At 39.8% G+C, this 20,020-nt stretch overlaps 1 protein-coding gene across 6 annotated transcripts in view; it reads left to right on the top strand.

Moving 5' to 3' along the window:
- The window catches only part of vps13d (vacuolar protein sorting 13 homolog D), a 276,898-nt gene that overhangs the window by 233,404 nt on the left and 23,474 nt on the right, over window positions 1-20,020 (top strand). For all 6 annotated transcript variants that reach the window (XM_048561113.2, XM_059638090.1, XM_048561115.2 and 3 more), the window contains 2 exons: window positions 997-1,129; window positions 4,362-4,557. In XM_048561113.2, coding sequence (XP_048417070.2) covers window positions 997-1,129; window positions 4,362-4,557 — 329 coding nt within the window. The remainder of the gene's footprint in view (window positions 1-996; window positions 1,130-4,361; window positions 4,558-20,020) is intronic.

The raw sequence follows: 20,020 nt of genomic DNA, 5'->3' as shown, positions 1-20,020 counted from the left end.
TTGGGAGGATTTCAAAAGTGAGATAGTAAGAGTTCAGAGGCATATTTTCCTGTTAAAGTGAAAGGTAAGGCTTGTAGGAGTGAGGAACTATGGATGAATAGAAATATTGAGGCTCTGGTCCAAAATAAGGAGGAAACGCGTATCAGATATAGATAGGCCGAGCAGCATCAGAGGAGCACGAAAGCTGACGTTTTGGGTCGAGACCCGGGTGTTGTACAGTCACAGCCCATGGATTGTGTCCTGAGATTTTGGTGTCTGGTGTCCAAGATAGAGGCCAAGGTGATCAGGTGGCAAGTTTGCCTCACCAGGTGACCGCTCTGACTTTGATGTCAGGAATTGTCATCTCTGGTTTCTATCCAGCCTCTTGAATGGGCAGCTGCATCTCAGTAAGGCTTGATGACACCATAACGAGGATGTTTGTGTGAACTAAAGCGTAAATAGGTTTCTCATATCTCACCTAGGGAGAATCTCGTCTGACTATTCAACACTTGGTTGGAAAGTTGGAAATTTTGCTTTTGCCATCAGAAAGCTCTTTAACCAATGTCATGTGATTCTTCCACCTTACTCACCAGTACCTGGAAAATTCCACTGTGTGTTTTTATTGTATTCGTCGCTGAACCAATTTAGCCTTGAAAATTGTGAAGCTGAGTTGGTCACTTGCTGAATTGTGGGACCAGGATGGTTCGTGTATGCACCAATATACACATCTAGCAGAGAAATATATGAACCAGAGCCATGCAGACATATATTTAGTGTGTGTTGTTACACATCCACATAACTGGAACAATTTAAGTAAATTCTTCATATACTGGGAAAATTTTATTGTAAATATTTGCATCAGATCTGTTATGGGGGAGATAGGGAAATAGTAATTCAGGAATTGTCTGCTAAATTTGGTGTGTGTTTGGTTAATTAGCTCAGGATTCATTGAGTTTCAGTGCCTTGCTTTATGATTTTTTTTTATAGGTAGTTTTATTTTCCATCTCTCTCTTACAGTTTGCTGGAACTTTATCAGACGGATTGGGAAAGACAATGGACACAAGACATCAGGCTGAGCGTGAATCTATCCGCTATCAAGCAGTGACCAGCGGTGAACACCTTGTGGCTGGAATTCAGGGCCTGGCTCATGGTGAGTATGCGGTAAAGACAATTATACTTCCCTTTACTTATGTAAGCAATTAAAGTTTCCGAATTAATAATGGTTAAAATATAGACCTGCTTCTGTGTATTCTGTCCAACTGTGGACATGTCATTTTCTAGGATGTATTTTACAATTCCTATGGCTTTTGAGATGAATTTTGTTCTTCACAATGGAACCTTTCATTGATCATAGCCTGCTCTGCAGCTGAATTTTTAACATTAGAGTTGTCATGCTCCGTAATGATTGAATTTCAATGTAATGCATTTCAGATGTCCTGTCCTCAGAGACAGAAGTTCTTTGTAAGCAGAAAGACCATTTTTCTTTATTTATTTGCCCTCCACGCATACTCCAGAATATTTGTCATTGCACAATGGAAAGTCACTTAGAATACTGACTGCTAAAATTGCAGCCTATCTGTTTTAATCTTTTTCTGCCAAAAGATCAGATCTTTTCTCAAATCTGTTTGTTTGTTATGCTGACTTGCGTACACTCTAACAACAAAATCGGGTCCTTGCTGTTTTAATTTTACTACATTATAGTTTTTGAATTCCCTTCATCGGGAAATGGTTTTTGGTTTCTGTTTTATTCACCATTTTAAAAAATGTTTTGCATGATTGCAGCCATTTTAGTTCCAGGGACCCTTCCTCATCCCATCAATAGGTACTGCAAAATCTGTAACAAATGCTGTGTAGCCATAGCTTTGTGGCTTCTGTCACCGTGAAATATCTCTGCATATGATGGCTGTGGCAAACTTGAATAAAGGTTTCATCAACTTGAGCAACATAAGTAAATCTCCTCCGCCGGTATATTGTACATTTGTGGAGAGATCTAGGGATCCGGTGGCTCCCTAAATTTCTCCTCCATGTTCGTCTGCTGTTTCTTATCGCCATGCAGTCCCTTCAGAATGTAATCTGAAAACACTGCCAACGCCAAGCGCTACCTTACCATCACTGCTCTTAACCACCACATTGTCTGTAAGTTGTCGCGTAGCTTGTCCAACATTCAATTATAGAATTGCTGAAATTCCCACCAACTAAGTACTGTGAAGATCCAAATCCAATGTCTTTGGTTGTGGCACAAACTTTTTTTTTCTGTAGCCATAAGACTATAAGATATAGGAGCAGAATTTGGCCATTTGGCCCACCGAGTCTGCACTGCTCATGGCTAATATGTTTTTCAACCCCATTCTCCTGACTTCTCCCCATAACTGTTATCCCTTTACTGATTTAAAAACAAAACTCTGTCTTTACTGACTTGACTCAGACTTCTGCGGCAATGGGCTCCAAAGGTTCACCACCTTCTGGCTGAAGAAATTCCTGCTCATCTCGGTTCTAAATGGTCATGCCTTCATGCTGACGCCATGCCCTCAAGTCCTAATCTCTCCTTCCAGAGGAAACATCTTCTCCACGTCCACTCCATCCAGGCCTTTCAGTTTTCTGTGACTTTCAATCAGATTCTCCTCATCCTACTAAACCCCATTGAGTATAGACCCAGAGTCCTCAAACGCTCCTTATATCACAAACCCTTCATGCCTGGGATCATTCTTATAACCTTATGCTTCCACATATCGTATTCCATCTAATATTCTTGGCTCACTCTCCTAGCCTGTCCAAGTCCTCCTTCAGCTGCCTCCCTAACGTTACCCATCCGTCCACCTATCTTTGTGTCATCTGCAAGCTTAAGAAAAATGCCCTCATTTCCTTCATCTAGATCCCTAATATATAAACATGAAAAGCTGTCCCAACACCGACCCCTGCAAAACTCCACTAGTCACTGGCCGCCATCCTGAAAAAGACCCCTTTGACCCCAATTTCTGCCTTCTGCTGGTCAGTAAATTCTCTATCTATGCCAGTAACTTGTCTCCAACACCATGGCCTCTTATCTTATTTAGCAGCCTCCCATGCGTCCTTGTCAAAGACCTTTTGGAAATTCAAATTGACCACGTCCACTGGATCTCCTTTGTCTAGCTTACTCTTGTTACCTCCACAAAGATATCTAATGCATTTGTCAGGCATGACCTCCCCTTGATAAAGTGTAATTTTTCCATGCAATGCCAAATATTCCACAATCTCATCCTTACTAATGGATGCTAAAATCTTATCAACAACTGAAGTCAGGCTAACCAGTCTATAATTTCCGGTCTTCTGCCTCCTTCCCTTCTTAAACAGGGTGTCATGGTAGCCGTTTTCCACTCCTCTGGAAACCTCCCTGACTGCAGTGATTCTTGAAAGATTATCCCTCGCCTTGGCAACTGTTTGATGCTGTTTGCAAACTTGATATAATACTTGTCCTTGAGATGAACCTTTAGCCACATAATCATGCCATCACTAAATCTACCTCTTTCCACCTCCCTGACATTGCAGATTCCATTCTTGCTTCCATTCGTCTACAAACTAAGCTCATCTTTTTCCACCTCATATGATATTGTTACCTCCAGTCTTGATCGTTCCAACATACACTTAACCTGCATCCATATTATAAACTCTATAAACTTGAGATCATGCAAAACTGCTACCAATATCCTAACTTGTACCACATCTCATTCATTCATTACTCGTGTGTTCACCACTCCACATTTGCACCTACTTAAGCAGGGCCTCATTTCTAACCCTATTCTCATTCTTGTTTTCAGACCACTTGCATGTTTTGTCCCTCCCTGACTTTCTAATCTCCTTCAGCCACTCAGCCTTCTGAGATCTCAACTTTGCTTCATATATAGCCTCTTGAACAACTCCAGTTCTAATCCCACCTTTGATGACAGTGCCTTAAGGCTGCCAGAGCTCTGGTGTCTCCTATTCCCTTTCTAAACTTGTCTGCCTTCCTGTCTTTCCTAAGAACCTTATGCTTTCATACAAAGTTTTTGCCTCCTGCCCTCATATCTCCTTTTTGTGGCTTCGCACTGAATTCCATTTTGTAACCAACTGTGAAGTACACTGGCAATAGTTGTTATGTAAAATTCAACTTATTTTTATATGGAGTACTCCATTAATTTTTCCTGGGATAAATTATTGTCAGATCTACAGTGTAGCAAAATCTGAATTCTCCACTGACATCACTACAAAAGTTTGATTTTTTTTAATGCAAACTGGAAAGAGATAGGAAGGAGAAACTGGTTTGTTTTCATGTTCGTTTTCAGATTATGCTTTCTGAAAATTGTTCTGTCTCGGGGAGACTAGTGACTAGATTTTGTAATACATTTTTCCTTGTCCATCTCCCACAGGTATACTTGGTGGATTCACCAGTGTCATCACCTCAACAGTAGAAGGAGTGAAAACAGATGGTGGCGTCAGTGGTTTTTTTTCAGGCCTTGGAAAAGGACTCGTCGGCACCGTAACCAAACCTGTAGCAGGTGCTCTGGACTTTGCTTCAGAGACAGCACAGGCTGTGCGAGAAACCACAACAGTGAGCAACTACAGGTAAAGGAGAAAGGCACTGCATACAGTTACAATAGGGGAGTGTGTTAAATCTGAGGGTTTCTTTTTGACTTTAACAAACACTGTCTTTTGGTGCAAAGCCCAATATTCACAAGTTCAAACAAAGTGCATCTAATGGGCAAACAGATTGGACCCTTTGAGATTTTCTCGTTCATCCTTGCAACTCAAGTGGGCAAATAGGATTATGGCTTGAATTGTGACATTCACAAGGTTGTTGGTGAAAAATTGCTGATTGTCTTTATATTAATAATTAATGCTCCCATTCAGGAGACAGAAAAGCAACTGAAAAGATAGTAATAACATAGCATCCGTGGGGAGGCGATGGCCTAGTTGTATTATTACTGGGCTGTTAATCTGGCAACCCAGGTTCTAATCCTGCCATGACAGATGGTGGAAATTGAATTCTATTTAAAAAAATCTGGAATTAAGAATCTAATGACCATTGTCGTTTGTCGGGAAAATCCCAGCTGGTTCACTAATGTCCTTTAAGGAAGGAAACTGTCAACCTTACCTGGTTTGGCCGACATGTGACTCCAGCTCCACAGCAATGTGGCTGCCTCTTGAGTGCCGTCTGGGCAATTAGGATTGGGCAATAAATACTGCCTAGCTAGAGACACCCTCATCCTGTGAATGAATAAATAAAAATTTAAAAAGCACCTGCAGTTTTTGCTATCTCTGAAAAGATAGTAAGCTTTATTTTAAGCAGTCGTCTTCACGTGTCTAGTTTGAGATAGAAATTTCTGGACAACCCCTTACACAAGACCCCAGAACAAAAGCAGATGATGCTGGAAAAGCTCAACAGGTCTGGCAGCAACTATGAGGCAAAAAATCAGAGTTAACGTTTCTGGTCCAGTGACCCTTCCTTACATTAGACTGCCAGTTTGAAAACAGAATGGATATTAAATATTCTTTATATAAAATGTTATGTTTCTGTTCTGGACCTTAAATGTTTTAACTTGTAAGTCACGACCTTTGACGTAATCTGGCACATATCAGATTTCAATGCTCAGGATACCTTGTAGGATATATTTGCAATGTACAGTAAGATTTTGTAAATACAAGTGCTAATACAGATGTTTGGGGAAGGGCTAATGCTACGTGCACAGATTGTTAATACTATTTGTACAAGTTATTTATAGTATATATACTGGGCATACTGATAACTGCATTTGTGTTCAGAAATATGAAGAGAATGTGATATTATAGAAATGGGTTGCATTATTGCAATTGGAGAGTGTACTAGTAGAGTCCGAAAAAAGTAACAATAAGGGCTATAGTAATACAGTATAAACAGGGACTGCTAATATTGCATGTCCCTGTTCAGGTGTGTTAAAAACACAAAATTGTTTCTTTGTTGTATATGTGCTACCAGCAAAGCAAAAGCTGAACAAGACAAAACAAAAAACCCTTTATTTAGAAAGCTGGCATGTTTAAGAGGGTGTTGCAGTGTTTCAAAATGTCCCAGGGTTCAGATGACCTTGATAAAACTCTTGGGCTTTATTTTCCATGGTAGCCAAGTGCTTTGTTGTTCCAAATTACCGAGTATTGTTGCTACCAATGGGAATTACTGTGTAAAATTACAATGCTCTGAGCAGTTTGCAGTAGTTACAATTATTGGTGAGATTTTTCTCGTGATGTTACATTGCAATGATCACTTTCCCTACTCATGCTGACTCAGTTGAATTTTGTCAATAATTTGCTTGTTTTGCCATGGTTCTCAAGTATAGAATGGTAACATTGCAGTCTGAATTATCCTACCATTAACACAATCCAAATACATGTAATCTAAACTATCTGAATAAAATTCAGCCCTTGATGCACTGCATTTTGTTTGTCAAGCCATACCCCATACCTCTCAAATTTACAGACTGTAAAATTAGCAAAATACTTCAAGGAGCAAGGTTATTCAATTTTACAGTTTTTTTTTAAGTATGAGGCTCTTCAATTTTGCAAGACTTTATCTGGCAATTTGGTCATTCTCTGTAATGGTCGGTATGAAGACTTTGGAAGAATAGGAGAATTGGAAATTCAGGCCAGTTTGAGTAGTATCAAAATATCTTCAAATCTGCACATAACGCAAATGTTCATGGAGTCTACTCTAACCAACCATAATAATTACTATGAAGAACTTCTTCGCATTGCTGCATCTCAACCACTTTGCATAATTAATTGCTTTTGAACTGCAGTGACTATTATCCAGGGAAGCATGAGAAACTGCAGTAAGATAAGCCACTATTGCATCAGTGTACTTTTATTGGTGGCGACGGCCGAATGGTGCAGTGGGGATTTGTTGGCCGGCACTTGAAAAAAAACCGTTGCCCTTGAACAAATGCAGTGGGATCTTTGTATTCTATCTGAACAGCTCGAACATCTGTCCTGACTGAGAAACGGCAGAGTTACCAGTTCAACCTGGAGACATGTACGTGACACTTCACGTCAACAGTTAATTAATGCCTGCACGTCACAGAGGACAGGGAGTTATTTTTACGACTGTATATAAACTGTAAGCAGAGGAATGTTTAACAGAGTTGGGTAGTTGAGCACTTTTTATGTAATCAAGGTTGGCATTAGAAGCTTGTGGCCAAAGGCAAATATTTGATCTTTGGGCCCCCAACCAAGGAAACTGATTAAATCAAAACAGAAAACTGTAAATGAAAACCAAAACCTGATTACAAACCATGTGGAACTACTTGTAAGGATCAAAACTTAATCCCAAGAGCTCATAACACAAAAGCATGCTGAGTCACCAACCAACTGTGATGCTGAATTTGTTTTCTTCCTCAAGCTCCAGTTAAATAAAAGCCACTCTGTTATCTCTCTAGATAAAATTTCTCATGTATTAACATATGAATCAATATGTTATTCCAAATGTAGTCCGTGCGTTCATAACTGCAAAGTGATTATATTGTGGATCCACATTCAGCATGTTTCAAAGCCATTCTAAGCGTGCCTCATTTACACTGGGGTGAATCCCAAAGCGTTAGCAGTGAGAAAAAGTCAAAAGAAGTATGACAATTATGCCACTGCTAGCGACAACTGGTCCACCAAGTGTTTAAAAGTTTTCAATTTAGTAAGAATCAATCATGTTGCAAGTTAGAGAGTTGCCCTTAAATTTTGTGTGTATATTTTATTGGCTAATGAGGTAGTTAATTTCAGCATATGTTGTAGATAGTACTGAATAGGAGATGAATGAAGATTAAAACCAGCTTGTTTTAAATGTGTTTTAGTCATTGTAATGTGTAAAAGTCTTATTGAAAAACATCTGCAAACTTTAAAAAATGATTTTGATTCTTGTGCACTGGTGCTAGTTCCCCAAGCTGCTTGACCTGTTTTTTTTCCACTTCTGTTTGGTTTTCTTTCTCTGTAGTAGTTGGTCTTTATTCATGTCCCACATTATTGTTTACAGGACCAGGTTTACATGGTGGTGACTGAGAGATCATAGACGTTTGGCTGCGCTATGATCTCTTTGAACTATTCACGGTCATATACTTCCTTGCCTGAAAATAGACCTAAGGGATTTAAGCTGAATGGACAACATTGTTAATTGGCACCATTTGGTAGTGTGTTTGGATTTATGACAGCTGTAAATTCTAAAACATCCCCTCCCCAATAATAGGAAAAAAAGAGCAGTTTGTAGCTGTGTGCAATGCAATGTACTTTTTTTTATCAAAGTAGTTTTGTTTCATGATGCAGTTTTTAACTTTGTCTCTTCCAGACCTCAAGGTTCACCTCTTATTGTGTGTTTTGTGCTCATTTCTTAACTAGGTTCACTTTCACTGTCCTGAAGTCATCTTATTAAGTAAAACTTTCGGCTGAAGCAAGTCTGCCAACACTCCTTTAATAGCAAACAGTGAATTTGGTGAAGTGTGACTGAGTTCCAGAAAGTCAGTAGAATGTGAAGTGGCCTTTAGTGCATTGTTTAACAGGATGCTTCAAAGCTCATAATGCACACAAGGGTTTAAGCAGGAAGTTTCAATTGTAACCAGAATGACTGATGACTTTAGTGTGTGTTTTACGAGCAAAACCAGATTTTTCAAACCTTATTATTGTGTATCTGCTGAGTCCAAGTGTCCATTCCAGCTTCTCCTAAGCATTGCAGTTTGAACTTATTTGGTTCCTCTTCAGTCCTCTGAACACTTGGCTGTGCATGAATATTTGAATGCAGGCTGAGCAAGGCTTGACATTGTAAAGGTCAGCAGATTGGATCTGTATCATTGTTCTGTGTCAGACAGATATGAAACTTGCCAAGCATTTTCTAAATAGAGTTCAATTTTTAGACTTACAACTGTAAGTGAGCACACATCTAGATTTTCTGTTTTGATCAGTAACACTGTCCTGTGCAGTCTCTCCCTGAATCTTTCTCTTGCATACTTCCTAAGTTGCAGTAATTAACTTTTTAGTTCAAAGATGTGGGCGTTGCTGGCTAGGTCAGCATTTATTGCCCATCCCTAATGGTCCGGAGGGCAGTTAAGAGTCAATCAGTTCACATGCTCCTCTCACAAGTCTTAAATGTTCACCCTGTCATCTTTTCCCCAATCCTCAAACTGTACAACTTATTATCTCTCTCAGACTGCTTAGATATGAGCACTGAGATAAAGATTTTGCTTTCCAATTCTGTCACTATAATGCTGACAGTGGCAGTCAATGTGACTGGTAAGTTCTACGTTCATTTAAAGAAGTTTTTCCCAGATACCTCAATGAACCTTGTAGACCTACACTCACATTGTCATTGGCTGTCTGACGCACTGGAACTAGGAATTAGGTACACAAATATTTTCAACAGGCTGCATTTTTCTTTACATTCCTAGAAACCCAAGATTAACAATTCCAATCATCACTGTTGTTTGATAAGCCAAGTTTTACCCTTCCCACCCCTGGTATCCTCCAGTAGGAGCCTTGACCCTTTACCGTTGGAAACTTTTATGGTAATATCAGTAATCCCAGACTAGCTTCAAACGATTACCTTTGAGAGCCAAATGTAAATGGACATTAATCTTTACTTTCATTCATGATTATCAGTTATGGCAAAAGTTTAATTTTAGTTTCAAATGTTAAAGGAATAGAAGTAAAAGTTTGTTTCGCATGGTTATTAAGCATTGAGGAACAAAAGTGCACAGGTGCAGTTAAGGTAAAGATCAGCCATAAAATAGAATGGCAGGAGAGGTAGAAAAAGCTAAATAACCTGTAACCTGACGTGGGAGTACCACTGTTTTCATCTTCATATAACTCCAAAGTATTATTCAAACCACAGTATGCTGCTTGCATCTAAGCTGTTTGAAATGTTTTTGCAGTACTGATGATCTTGGCGGAGCTTTGCATATGGAATATAAAACTATCAGGATTTGTTAACAGACTAAAAATGGTTTATGCAAGTCTTGGCAGTTTTACATATGGTTTGCAGCCAATTCCAGATGACCTACACTGCTTGAAACCAGCAGCAGCAAAACATAGTTGTGCAATGTAAAGGCTGCCATTGTTTCCCTTCTCTTGCGTTTCTCTCCCATCAATAGTGCTTTTATTTTTGTAGTTGAACTCCCCACATGCATACTATCACAAGTTCGCAGAGAAGAGCTCTGAAATTCTTGTAACATTGCAAATATAAAGCTGCCTTTATGCAGGGACATTAATTTGAAACAGAACCCATTTATGCTAATCTGCCTCTTTTCTTGGGACCAGATCGAAATTTTGCCTAAATTTCTTTCGGTATGGATATCACAGGCAGGACTTGAGTCTTTACATCCACCTGAAATCCTGCCAGCCCCACTTAAGTCATTGCTAGCTGCATCAATGCCTACAGGATCATGTTTCACAGAAGTTGGGATTTATTTTTCTTTTGAAGTGATCAGTTGATTTGGGCAAACTATTAAGTTTAGGGGCTGTTTATCTCACTCAGCTGACCCCGTACATTACAGGAAATGCTACAGTGCAATCCGTGGTGCACCCACGTAATGTGAAAATTCTGCTCAACAAAAAGCCTAATGACTGCCAAGGCTGTACATGTCATAGCATGGTATGGCCTTCCTAGAACCACAGATATATGTTAACAGCACTAATAAATGTGGATATATTTTACAAATTTTGCTATTGGAATGGGGAACTGGGCTCTGAAATAAAGCTAAAGACAAATTCTTTTATCAATAGGGGAAACAGCCTCACAGCATTTACCCTGTCAAGTCCCTTAAGAATCCAGTGTGCCTAAATGAGATCTCCTCTCATTTTTCTGAACAGCAAAGAAGAGAGTCCCAACTTGTATAACCTTTGCTCATACGACAGCCCCTCCATTTGGGAAATATCCTCATGAACCTTTTCTAAATTGCTTCGAATGAACTTATCTTGCATTATATAAGGAGACCAAAACCGCTGACAGTACTCCAGATGTGGCCTTACTAGCACTTTGAACAGTTGCAGCAAGATTTTCGTACTATTATACTCCAACTGCCTTGAAATAAGAGCCAACATTCCATTAGTCTTCCACTACCTGCTGTAATTAAAAGCTGAACAAATAAAAACAGAAATTACCTTTTGATAGAATTTAACTTGTTAGATGCAATCCTTTATCAGAGTCATATTCCTTGAAATGACAATGACTTGATCTATTTAATTAGATAATGACTGCTTAATATTTAGTCTACGTGGAATTCAGAAGGAGAGGTGCAAAATGCAGAAGAGAGGTCATCAATCACCTTCAAGAAGAGAACAAGATAGATTCCCTATCATGCCTGGTGTAGAGTTTCTATATTCTGTGTAGTCAACTCTCCTTTTTGTTCGGTTGTCAGTGGATCTTTCCGGAGCTTTGATTATTTTTCCTGTTTTCCGTGTTCTCACAGTCTTGATAAATGGCATTTTTCCATTCAAAATATCCAGTTCTACATTAAAATTGTAGTAACTCATATTTTGAAATGCTAGGAAATAGCTTGCATTGTTCTGAATGTGCAGCCACTGGCCATTTGGAATTCTAACAATGTGTTTCTCGGTCAAATGTTTTTCATCCCCCAGTTAACTATCCAGTACGATTGGTGACAATTAATGCTTTCCCACAAAAGGCGCTTCCTGCAACTACTTAATAGCTCCAATTTGGTTACCTCAAATTAACAGCCTACCATATTATATGTGTTTTACCATGCACAGTAGTTCCAGGTTCAAGCCTTTCTGGACCAAATCCCAGTCTTTGCCTTCTGAAACAGAGCATACAGCAACCACTTTGTGGGCATAGGAACAAAGTGTGCTTTTAAAATAAAAACAAAACTGAGCAAAGGCATTTCAGATGAAAATTCTGCCAATAGGCCTGCTTTTATATCCCTGGAGTCTAGCCATAATCGTGGAGAGACAATATTCTATTGTGTTAACTGAATGCAACTTAATATACTTTGTACTAGTGGGATTCATTGTTTCTTTTGTAATATTTACTGGCAGCAGTTTTGTTTTAAACCTAGACTTTTTTTCCCCCCGTCCTCCCCTCCCACCACTTCTTCTGAAATCATTGCTAGGTGACCAGTTTGACAGACGTTGTCAGTCTCTGATAACCTCAACCCAGCTTCCATTCTCAAATCTTATACACAATGATTGCTGAGTGTAGGGCGCATCAATCAAGGTGTGGTCCTATCCTTATACCATTATCTACAAACATTATCTTCCTATTTCAGACCATTCTGTTTCAGAGAAGAGTTCTACTGGACTCAGTGTTAACTCTGTTTCTCTCTGCACAGATACTGCCCAACCTGCTGAGTTTCTTCAGCACTTGGTTTCGATTTCAGATTTCCAGCATTTGCGGTATTTTGTTTACTCTACACTGAGGAGATAGTCCAAGCCTTTTGATGCCGAACAATACTGTTAACGTTACAGTGCATATTGTATGTGAATGAGTAGAACAAAAATGAGTAATTTTCTCTTTGGGTGCTGAAGGATAATCTAAACAAAATGCTTCAGATTGTTAAAAGGATTTGATAGAATTGAAGTGGAGTAACTATTTCCTGTGGTAGGGGAATCAAAAACAATGGGATTTTAACTCACAATTAGAACAATCGTTTAGGATACTTTCTCACAAAATTCTAGTAGAAGTGTGTAACTATCCTTCCAGAAGGCTGTCAGTACTAGGACGGTTAGAACAACAAAGTTTAAAATAGTGAGGTAAAGGGTAACGAGGTGTGAAGTAAAAATGAGAAAATGAAATTGAGGTAAAGATCAGCTGTAATGTAGGGGCATTTTGCTCCTCTGCCTTATGTTCCTGTGCAATTAAATTTTAAACACCCACTACTGAGAAATGTTTCTCATCTGACCATAGATTTGCCTTATTCAGTAGCAACTTGTAGCACCAAATGCAACTATCCATTTCAGTGACATGTGTGCAATTTTAAGTGTGAAACTTCTTTTCCCTAACATGTTTAATAGTGGTGAATGGCAGGGGAACCGGTTTTTGTTTTGTCACTACCTTTTAAAAATAAAGACTTCGGTAGGAACAAAAAAAGGTTGTTCAAAAATGTAGAAAAGCAAATAAGCTGATACCAGCCGAAATACTTAATGGAAATATACATTTTGAACTATACAGCAGGCATTAATGAAAGCCAGTTGACTGCAGCTGAAGTTATATTGTAATTCCTGGATCATTAGTAACAAATCTGGTTCACTCTACAATACTCCACTGAATTTGAAAAGAACAGGAGAAAAAAGCATAGAAATTAACAAGGGATAATAGGTGTTGTCAAGCTTGACGTTTAAGACTATTGCAGGGAACTCGTTCTGTCCAAATACCTTATCACCTCCCTCCTTGCATTGTCTCAGCACCGTTTAAAGTCATAAGGGGATCCTGTGTAACTGTAGCAATAGCTTCTTATCGGTTCTGTTTCTGCATCTTTATGCTATATTAAGTTCCATACTCTTGTGCATTACACCTCAGTGGCATAGCTCTTGTCTGTTTCCACTTGTAATCTGTCACCATTCTGACATTGTTTATCCTCCAGTGGGTTTGGAATGGCCAGCTCTTGCATTTACCAAAGAATTCCTTAATCCCATCCTTTAACTGTTTGTGTTTTCCTAGGAAGTATGGGGACAGCTTCCATGTGTTTGTTGATGACACCCAACTACATGCTGCTGTGTTAACTTAAATCCAGTTCTCTAATTACTGATCTATAGTAAGACAGAGGTGGGCAATATATCAGAAAAACTGCCAACAGAACTTTTGGATCCTACATGCTGCTTCATTCTCTCATTCTAAATCTTGAAATACAGAGCCTTCTCCGTCTACTTCATCCAATTCAAGTTTCCTCCCAGACATCCACTGTGTTACTAAAACTAAGAGGAAGCCGGTTATCTCGGTTGGCTGAACAGATGGTTTGTGGTGCAGAGTGATACCAAGGCGTGCCACACTGGCTGAGGTTATCATGAACCTCTTTCTGAACCTCTCGCCTTGCCTGAGGAGTGGTGACCATCACCATTTGTTCATGTCAAACGAGAACGCAGCCGTATGATCTGATAAGGCCATGGCAACTTTACCTTTGCAATGACTGCTTTCTTCAGCTTATGTAGCATCTGTCATGCCTGTCCTACTGCAACTCTCCATCACACGGATCCTAGTTAACAGCAGGTTTCCTCATTTTCAACTCATCTGAAAAAAAAGCCATATCCTCAACAAACTCATTCATGTTTCCACTGCCCTCTTTAAACTTTATTAATCTAAACATCTGACATGAAAATTTTAATCTACACTTTCAAATCTCTCATGTATCTATGTATCAGTGATCACATTATGCCGTATACCTTCTACCCGCTAACGTTTATTGTTATTCACTCCATCATTAATGAACATCAATCAACCACTAAGCTCCTATCTTAAGAACTCTGCCTAGTTCTCCACCTTGTCACTCTCTGTATTTTTGAAGTTTTCCAAAGCTAGTTCTCTGAAAATGCCTTTACTCTCTTTCCATGACTTCCTCTTGGTAAAAACATTTTGAGACATTATCTTTTGAGACATTATCTTGCATGTAAGTTGCATCCAATTGTTGAAGAAAACACTGATTTCATGCTTCCTAAAATGTGAGAAATAATCAAAATCAGAATAAAGATGATAAAAGTCAAAAACACATATAAAACATCCTAAATAAAACCTCTTCCATTTACTGCATTTCAGTGTAATGCCAAAAGATGAAGTTTACCCATTTTATTGGAAGAGTGTCACGCCTCTTTTTTCCCTAGTACCCACCTGAAATTAGAACCGGACTGTGAAGATCATTATCTTTTCTGTAAATTGGAGTATGGAAAACCAATACTACAGGCCCTGACAATATGTCAGCAGTTGTACTGAAGACTTTGTGCTCTAGAAGTTGACCTGCCCCAAGTTAGATTGTTTCAATTCAGCTACAACATTGGCATTCGTCCAGCAATCTGTAAAATTGTCTCAGGATGTCCTGTACGCACAAAGCAGGACAAAAGTAATTCTGCTTCTGGCTACCTTATCAGTCTACTCTCAATAATCAGTAAAGTGATGGACGGTGTCACCACAGTGTTATCAAGCAGCAGTTGTTCAACAGTAACCTGCTCACTGATGGGCCACTTGGATTCCACCAGTACCATTTGTTTCCTGACCTTATTACAAGTTTGGTACAAACATAGATAAAAGAGCTGATCTCCTGAGTTAAAATAACTGCCCTTGTCATCAAGGCCATATTTAACTAATTGTGGCATCAGGTAGCCCCAGCAAATCTGGAGTCAGTAGGAATAGATGAGGTGCAAGCCTTCCACTGGATGGAATTATACCTAACACAAAGGAAGATGGTTGTGTTTATTGGACGTCAGTGATCTCTTTTCTAGACATCTCTACAGGAGTTCCTCAGAGTAGTGACCTAGGCCCAACCATCAACTGTTTCATCAATAGCTTTCCATCCTTAAGGTCAGAAGTGCTATGTTCACTGCTTATGCAAATTTCAGTAGTACTAAATATCACCGCTTCTCAGATACTGAATCTGTCCAAGTGCCACCAAATGTTCTTTCCTTCCTTCCCGTCCATTGTTTACTTCTGAAGGGACCCTTGCCTCTGGAACACCCTAGTCCACATCTCAAATCTTCCAATCCCGTCCCCAAACCATACACCGCCCTTCTCCATCTTCTCAGCCCACCATCCATCCTTCCAGGTGAAGTGATGGCTTACTTATACTATTTTCATTTTAATCTAGTTCATTCACTAATCATTTGTCAGATCTGTTCTACATTGGGGAGATCTTATGCATATGGATGACACTTTTGCAGAATCATTGTTCATTACATATGCACATCCCTAATCTTCCAGTTTCTTGCTATTTTAAAATCACCACCTTGATCTCACAATGATGTTTCTGTCAGCAGCCTGCTGCAGTGTTCTGATGACTGAAGATCAGTAAAAGATTGTGGAAACCGCTTCAACTTTGGATCAGACATTTTACAGCCTTCCAGACTCAACACTCACTTCAGCAATTTCAGACTATGAACTCTGTCTCTCCTCTCTCTTCCCACATCCCCCACCACCACCACCACCTTTATCATTGTTTTCTTGCCATGTACTGGTTTGTTTCTCCTTTTTGCTTTTGCACTGAGGTGGCCATTATTCCAGCATTTACAGCCAATTTTTTTTGTCTCCTCACTACAACCTTTATCGCTCCCATTGTCTTTTGTTACCTGTCAGTTTTGTTGTTTACTGCCTCCCACACTTTACCCAACCCGCGACTATTTTATTCTACCTCGATCCCTCCCCTTTTTGATAACACTATTCCATTTCTACTCTGTTTCAGATGTTCAGAAGAATCCTATTTGACTCAGAAGAGTAGATACTTCTCTGACCACTGATAATTCCTGATCTGAGTTTTATCAGCTTTTTCTATTTTTATCTCAGATTTCCAGCATCTGTGTTTTGCGGTTAGCTCACAAGTTCAGTCCCATACCAGCTCAAGTCACCATGAAGAGACCGCCTCCTCAATTTCTCCCCTCACCTCAGGTCAAACCCACCATCAGTTGTGTCTTCCGAAATGAGAGTAGCCCTATGGCCCTCCAGGACTTGGGGCAGCATGCTGGCTGAGTGATTAGCGCTACTACCTCACAATGCCAGGTACCTGGGGTCAGCTTCACCCCTGGTTGACTGTCTGTGTGGAGGTGTTCTTCCCCCTATCTGAGTGGTTTCTGTCAAGTGTTCCGGTTTCCTTCCATGGTCCAAAGCACAGGTTAGGTGTTTTTGCCATGCTAAGTTGCCCATAAAGTCTAGGGGTGTGTAGACTAAGTGGATTAACTGTGGGAATTGTGGGTTTACGGGGATCAGGCATGGCCCTGGGTCTGGGTGAGTTGATCTTTGGAGGGTCGGTCAGACTCAATGAGCCACATGGGACTCCATGATGATAGCACCTTTAATTTTGCACTCTCCTACAATAGTTTAAATCAGTAATTTTTACACCAAATGAGGGAGCCTTGTTGTCAGGAATGTGGTTCAAAAAATGGGTGCTAGTGTGAAGTTGTCATTAACCAGTGCCTGCTGTTATCAAGTGAGACTGCCTGCTCAAAGTGAAAGATATGACCCGTGAACAAAAATTTTCATTGAATAATTCTAAATATTGCTGCGGTAATAATAGTAATATCAATATTTCTGGTGCAGGAAATCCTATTGTTAATTGACTGCCAAATGCCCACTGAAATTTGCTTTGCAAACTGTTCCATGGACAGGGAAAGGGTATTTGATATTGAGGAAGAGAAGGGAAGAAAAACCTGCCTGGCCAGTCTCGTGCACAAAAACAAACACTTCCTGCTTGATGATCATGAAGTGATATTGATGACAAGCATGAAGAGATGTAGAACTTAAAATATTCTGCTCGTCCAGCCAAGGGATGAATGCAAAATCCAAAGCCGTCTCTTCAAACTCCATTATTCTCTTCCACAGTGCTGGAGGTGCTGGGTACCAATCCAAGGATAGCTAGATGCTGCTTTTGTTTTTAAAAACGTGCACTGTGCCACAACGGAGGGCATGAGAGCCAGACTGCTTGATTTCTTGCCCTACATCTAATAAGTCGTTTTCTGTGGCAGGCAGAATCCTGTGCCTACCCTCATGGTAAGCTTTGTGGTACATGGCATTTAATCAGATGGGATGGTGGGGAGGAGAGGCCCTACCACCTTTCCCATCTCCATTCTGATTGAGTCTATGACAAGAGAGTCCCTGCAGTGCATTTCCAACCTGCTTTTAATTGATACCCTTCTGTAGGAAATTAAAACTGCCATCCCACTACTGCTATTAACCCAGCAACGGGTGATGGGGTCCACCACATGGGAAACTTAAGGGGAAAATCCAAGCATGGTTACTTACAAGCTCCAGGGAAGGAGAAGGGGAATTTTGTTTTCATTGCCCCTTCGTCGTTGATCAAGGATCCCAGTATTGGGAGGATTTAGTGTCTTGCTGAGAGTCACTGCCAATGCTGTGCCCCATCCCCTTTCATAAAATGCTGTTGTTAAATGTCTTGATAAACAGGAGTTCCATTGCTAACATGTGAAATGCATGTTTGAAACAAGGTGCAACAGACCTTGTGCTGCAGTGTTGACACAGGACATTCACCAGTTTTCCAGGAGTGGCAAAGTCCCTTTCCATCTCCAAAACAATTTCACCAAATATGTGCAATTTGCAATTGATAACAGTCCTGGTTGATGTTTGTTGCACCTTCCTAACCAAGTAGTACAAGGCCCAGTTGCAGCATTACATCTCTTCTGTCAAATGTTTCTGCTGTTTAAGTGTGTTTCCAGTTAGATTCAGAACATATAATGAAGCAACAGACTTCAAAATTAATTTTCTACTTTGCAAAATTTCAACCTACATTTATATTTGTGCCATAAAAAAATCATATAGTTCTGTGGACATAGGTCTATGGCAATAAAACACTTTAGCTGCTTTTGCATTGACTTCATTTAATTTTGAATTGCAGGCAACCCACATTTGTCAACTGCCACTCTGCTAAATTAATCTCTCTTTTGTCGCTGACACACTCATCTGCCTGTTTTTCAAGTGCCTGAGTGTTCCATCATTAAATCGACTTTACTAGCTTTTGAGCTACTGTTCGCTGTTTGCTTTTCTACCAAGTGTCATTCTCCCATCCAGTGCTGGTCAGCAGTCGAGCAGACTCAACTCATTGACACATGTAAGAACTACAATTGAGAGTCCCCAACAATGCTGAATGTGCGACATCAGTTTGCAGAACGTGAATGTAACTGTTGTACTGGAGCAGTGGACTTCTAACTAATTACAACATGCTGCATGAAGTTCGCCCTAGATTTTTCTCCACTCATTCCAACATAACTACTGATTAACTTGCTGTAGAAATAGGAAGTAATTAGAAGTCTGAACATTCTTCCCTTTTCTTCTCCCTGAAACAGTGTATATTGTACCTGCATTAATTTCCCTTTCCTCAATTTTTCACAGTAATTGTGCCTAGTGGTGTGGTTTTCATGAAAGTGGAGTGGCTCCATTAATTTCAATAGAAGTGATTACTTCACACTGCCCAAAACAATTCAGAGCTATTTGACCGTGGAATAAATGACTACTGGCCAACACCTGTTATGCACTTAGCTAGTCATGGAATTCCCAGCATAACATTGTTCAGATCAACTCCCAGTGTGTCATTTAACATCCACTCCACTGAATGCACACTGGCCTCTCCATACTGTGTCAATAAAAAAAACCTTTCAAGGAAAATAAATCCATAGAATATTAGTTCATGCTCGTAGTGCAGGATGGAAAAATCAAGTTTATTCAAATACCAGGCATGGAGGTACCTTGGGCTAAAAGCAGTCTCCTAGATTTTTCTCCTTTAGTGGCCTTTAATTTGCTAAACTAGCAATTACCTGTGTTTTTGAAACATACTTAAAATGTCAAAACTTTATGTTTTTCAAGGCCTTTATTATGTGATAAAGTGTATATAGCTTATAATTGTAATAATTAACTGGTGCAATTGGGATTTCACTTGGTTAGAACCTTTCATTCTTTTGTCATATTTACATTTGTAGACTAGAATTCCTGTCCTTTTTCCACCATAGTGGTACTCAGAATGTAACAAGAGCTCTTTCTGTTGGCAAGAGAAAGCTTAAAGCCACTTCACAGAAGAGCCGTGCGGTGCTGTACAGTAACTGCTGTGTAAACAGGCGTAGAGAGACAGTTGAACATAGTGAACTCTCTTGAGCAAGCAAGCGTGCGTGCAGCCAGGTGATCTGACACTGCCTTGAACCCAGCCATTATCAGCAAGAGAGCTGTAATGGATCAGCCTCCCAGGTTCAGCCAGAGTTCAGCCAATGTCCTGTTTTCTTTTTTTAAAAAACCTTGTCATGGATCTGTGGGCGTGTTATTGTTTGCAGGCGGCTGTGTGAAGGTGTCAGGTTTGGCAGGGAGGGTTAGATCTGTATAAACAGCACCAACTGACAAAGGAGGGAGGAAAAAGCTTTTTACAGAAAACCACAA

Source organism: Stegostoma tigrinum, chromosome 28, assembly GCF_030684315.1.
Source record: "Stegostoma tigrinum isolate sSteTig4 chromosome 28, sSteTig4.hap1, whole genome shotgun sequence".
NCBI classification, from domain to species: Eukaryota; Metazoa; Chordata; class Chondrichthyes; order Orectolobiformes; family Stegostomatidae; genus Stegostoma; species Stegostoma tigrinum.
Note: the sequence above shows the minus strand (reverse complement) of the source record. Positions and strands in the feature narration are given on the sequence as shown.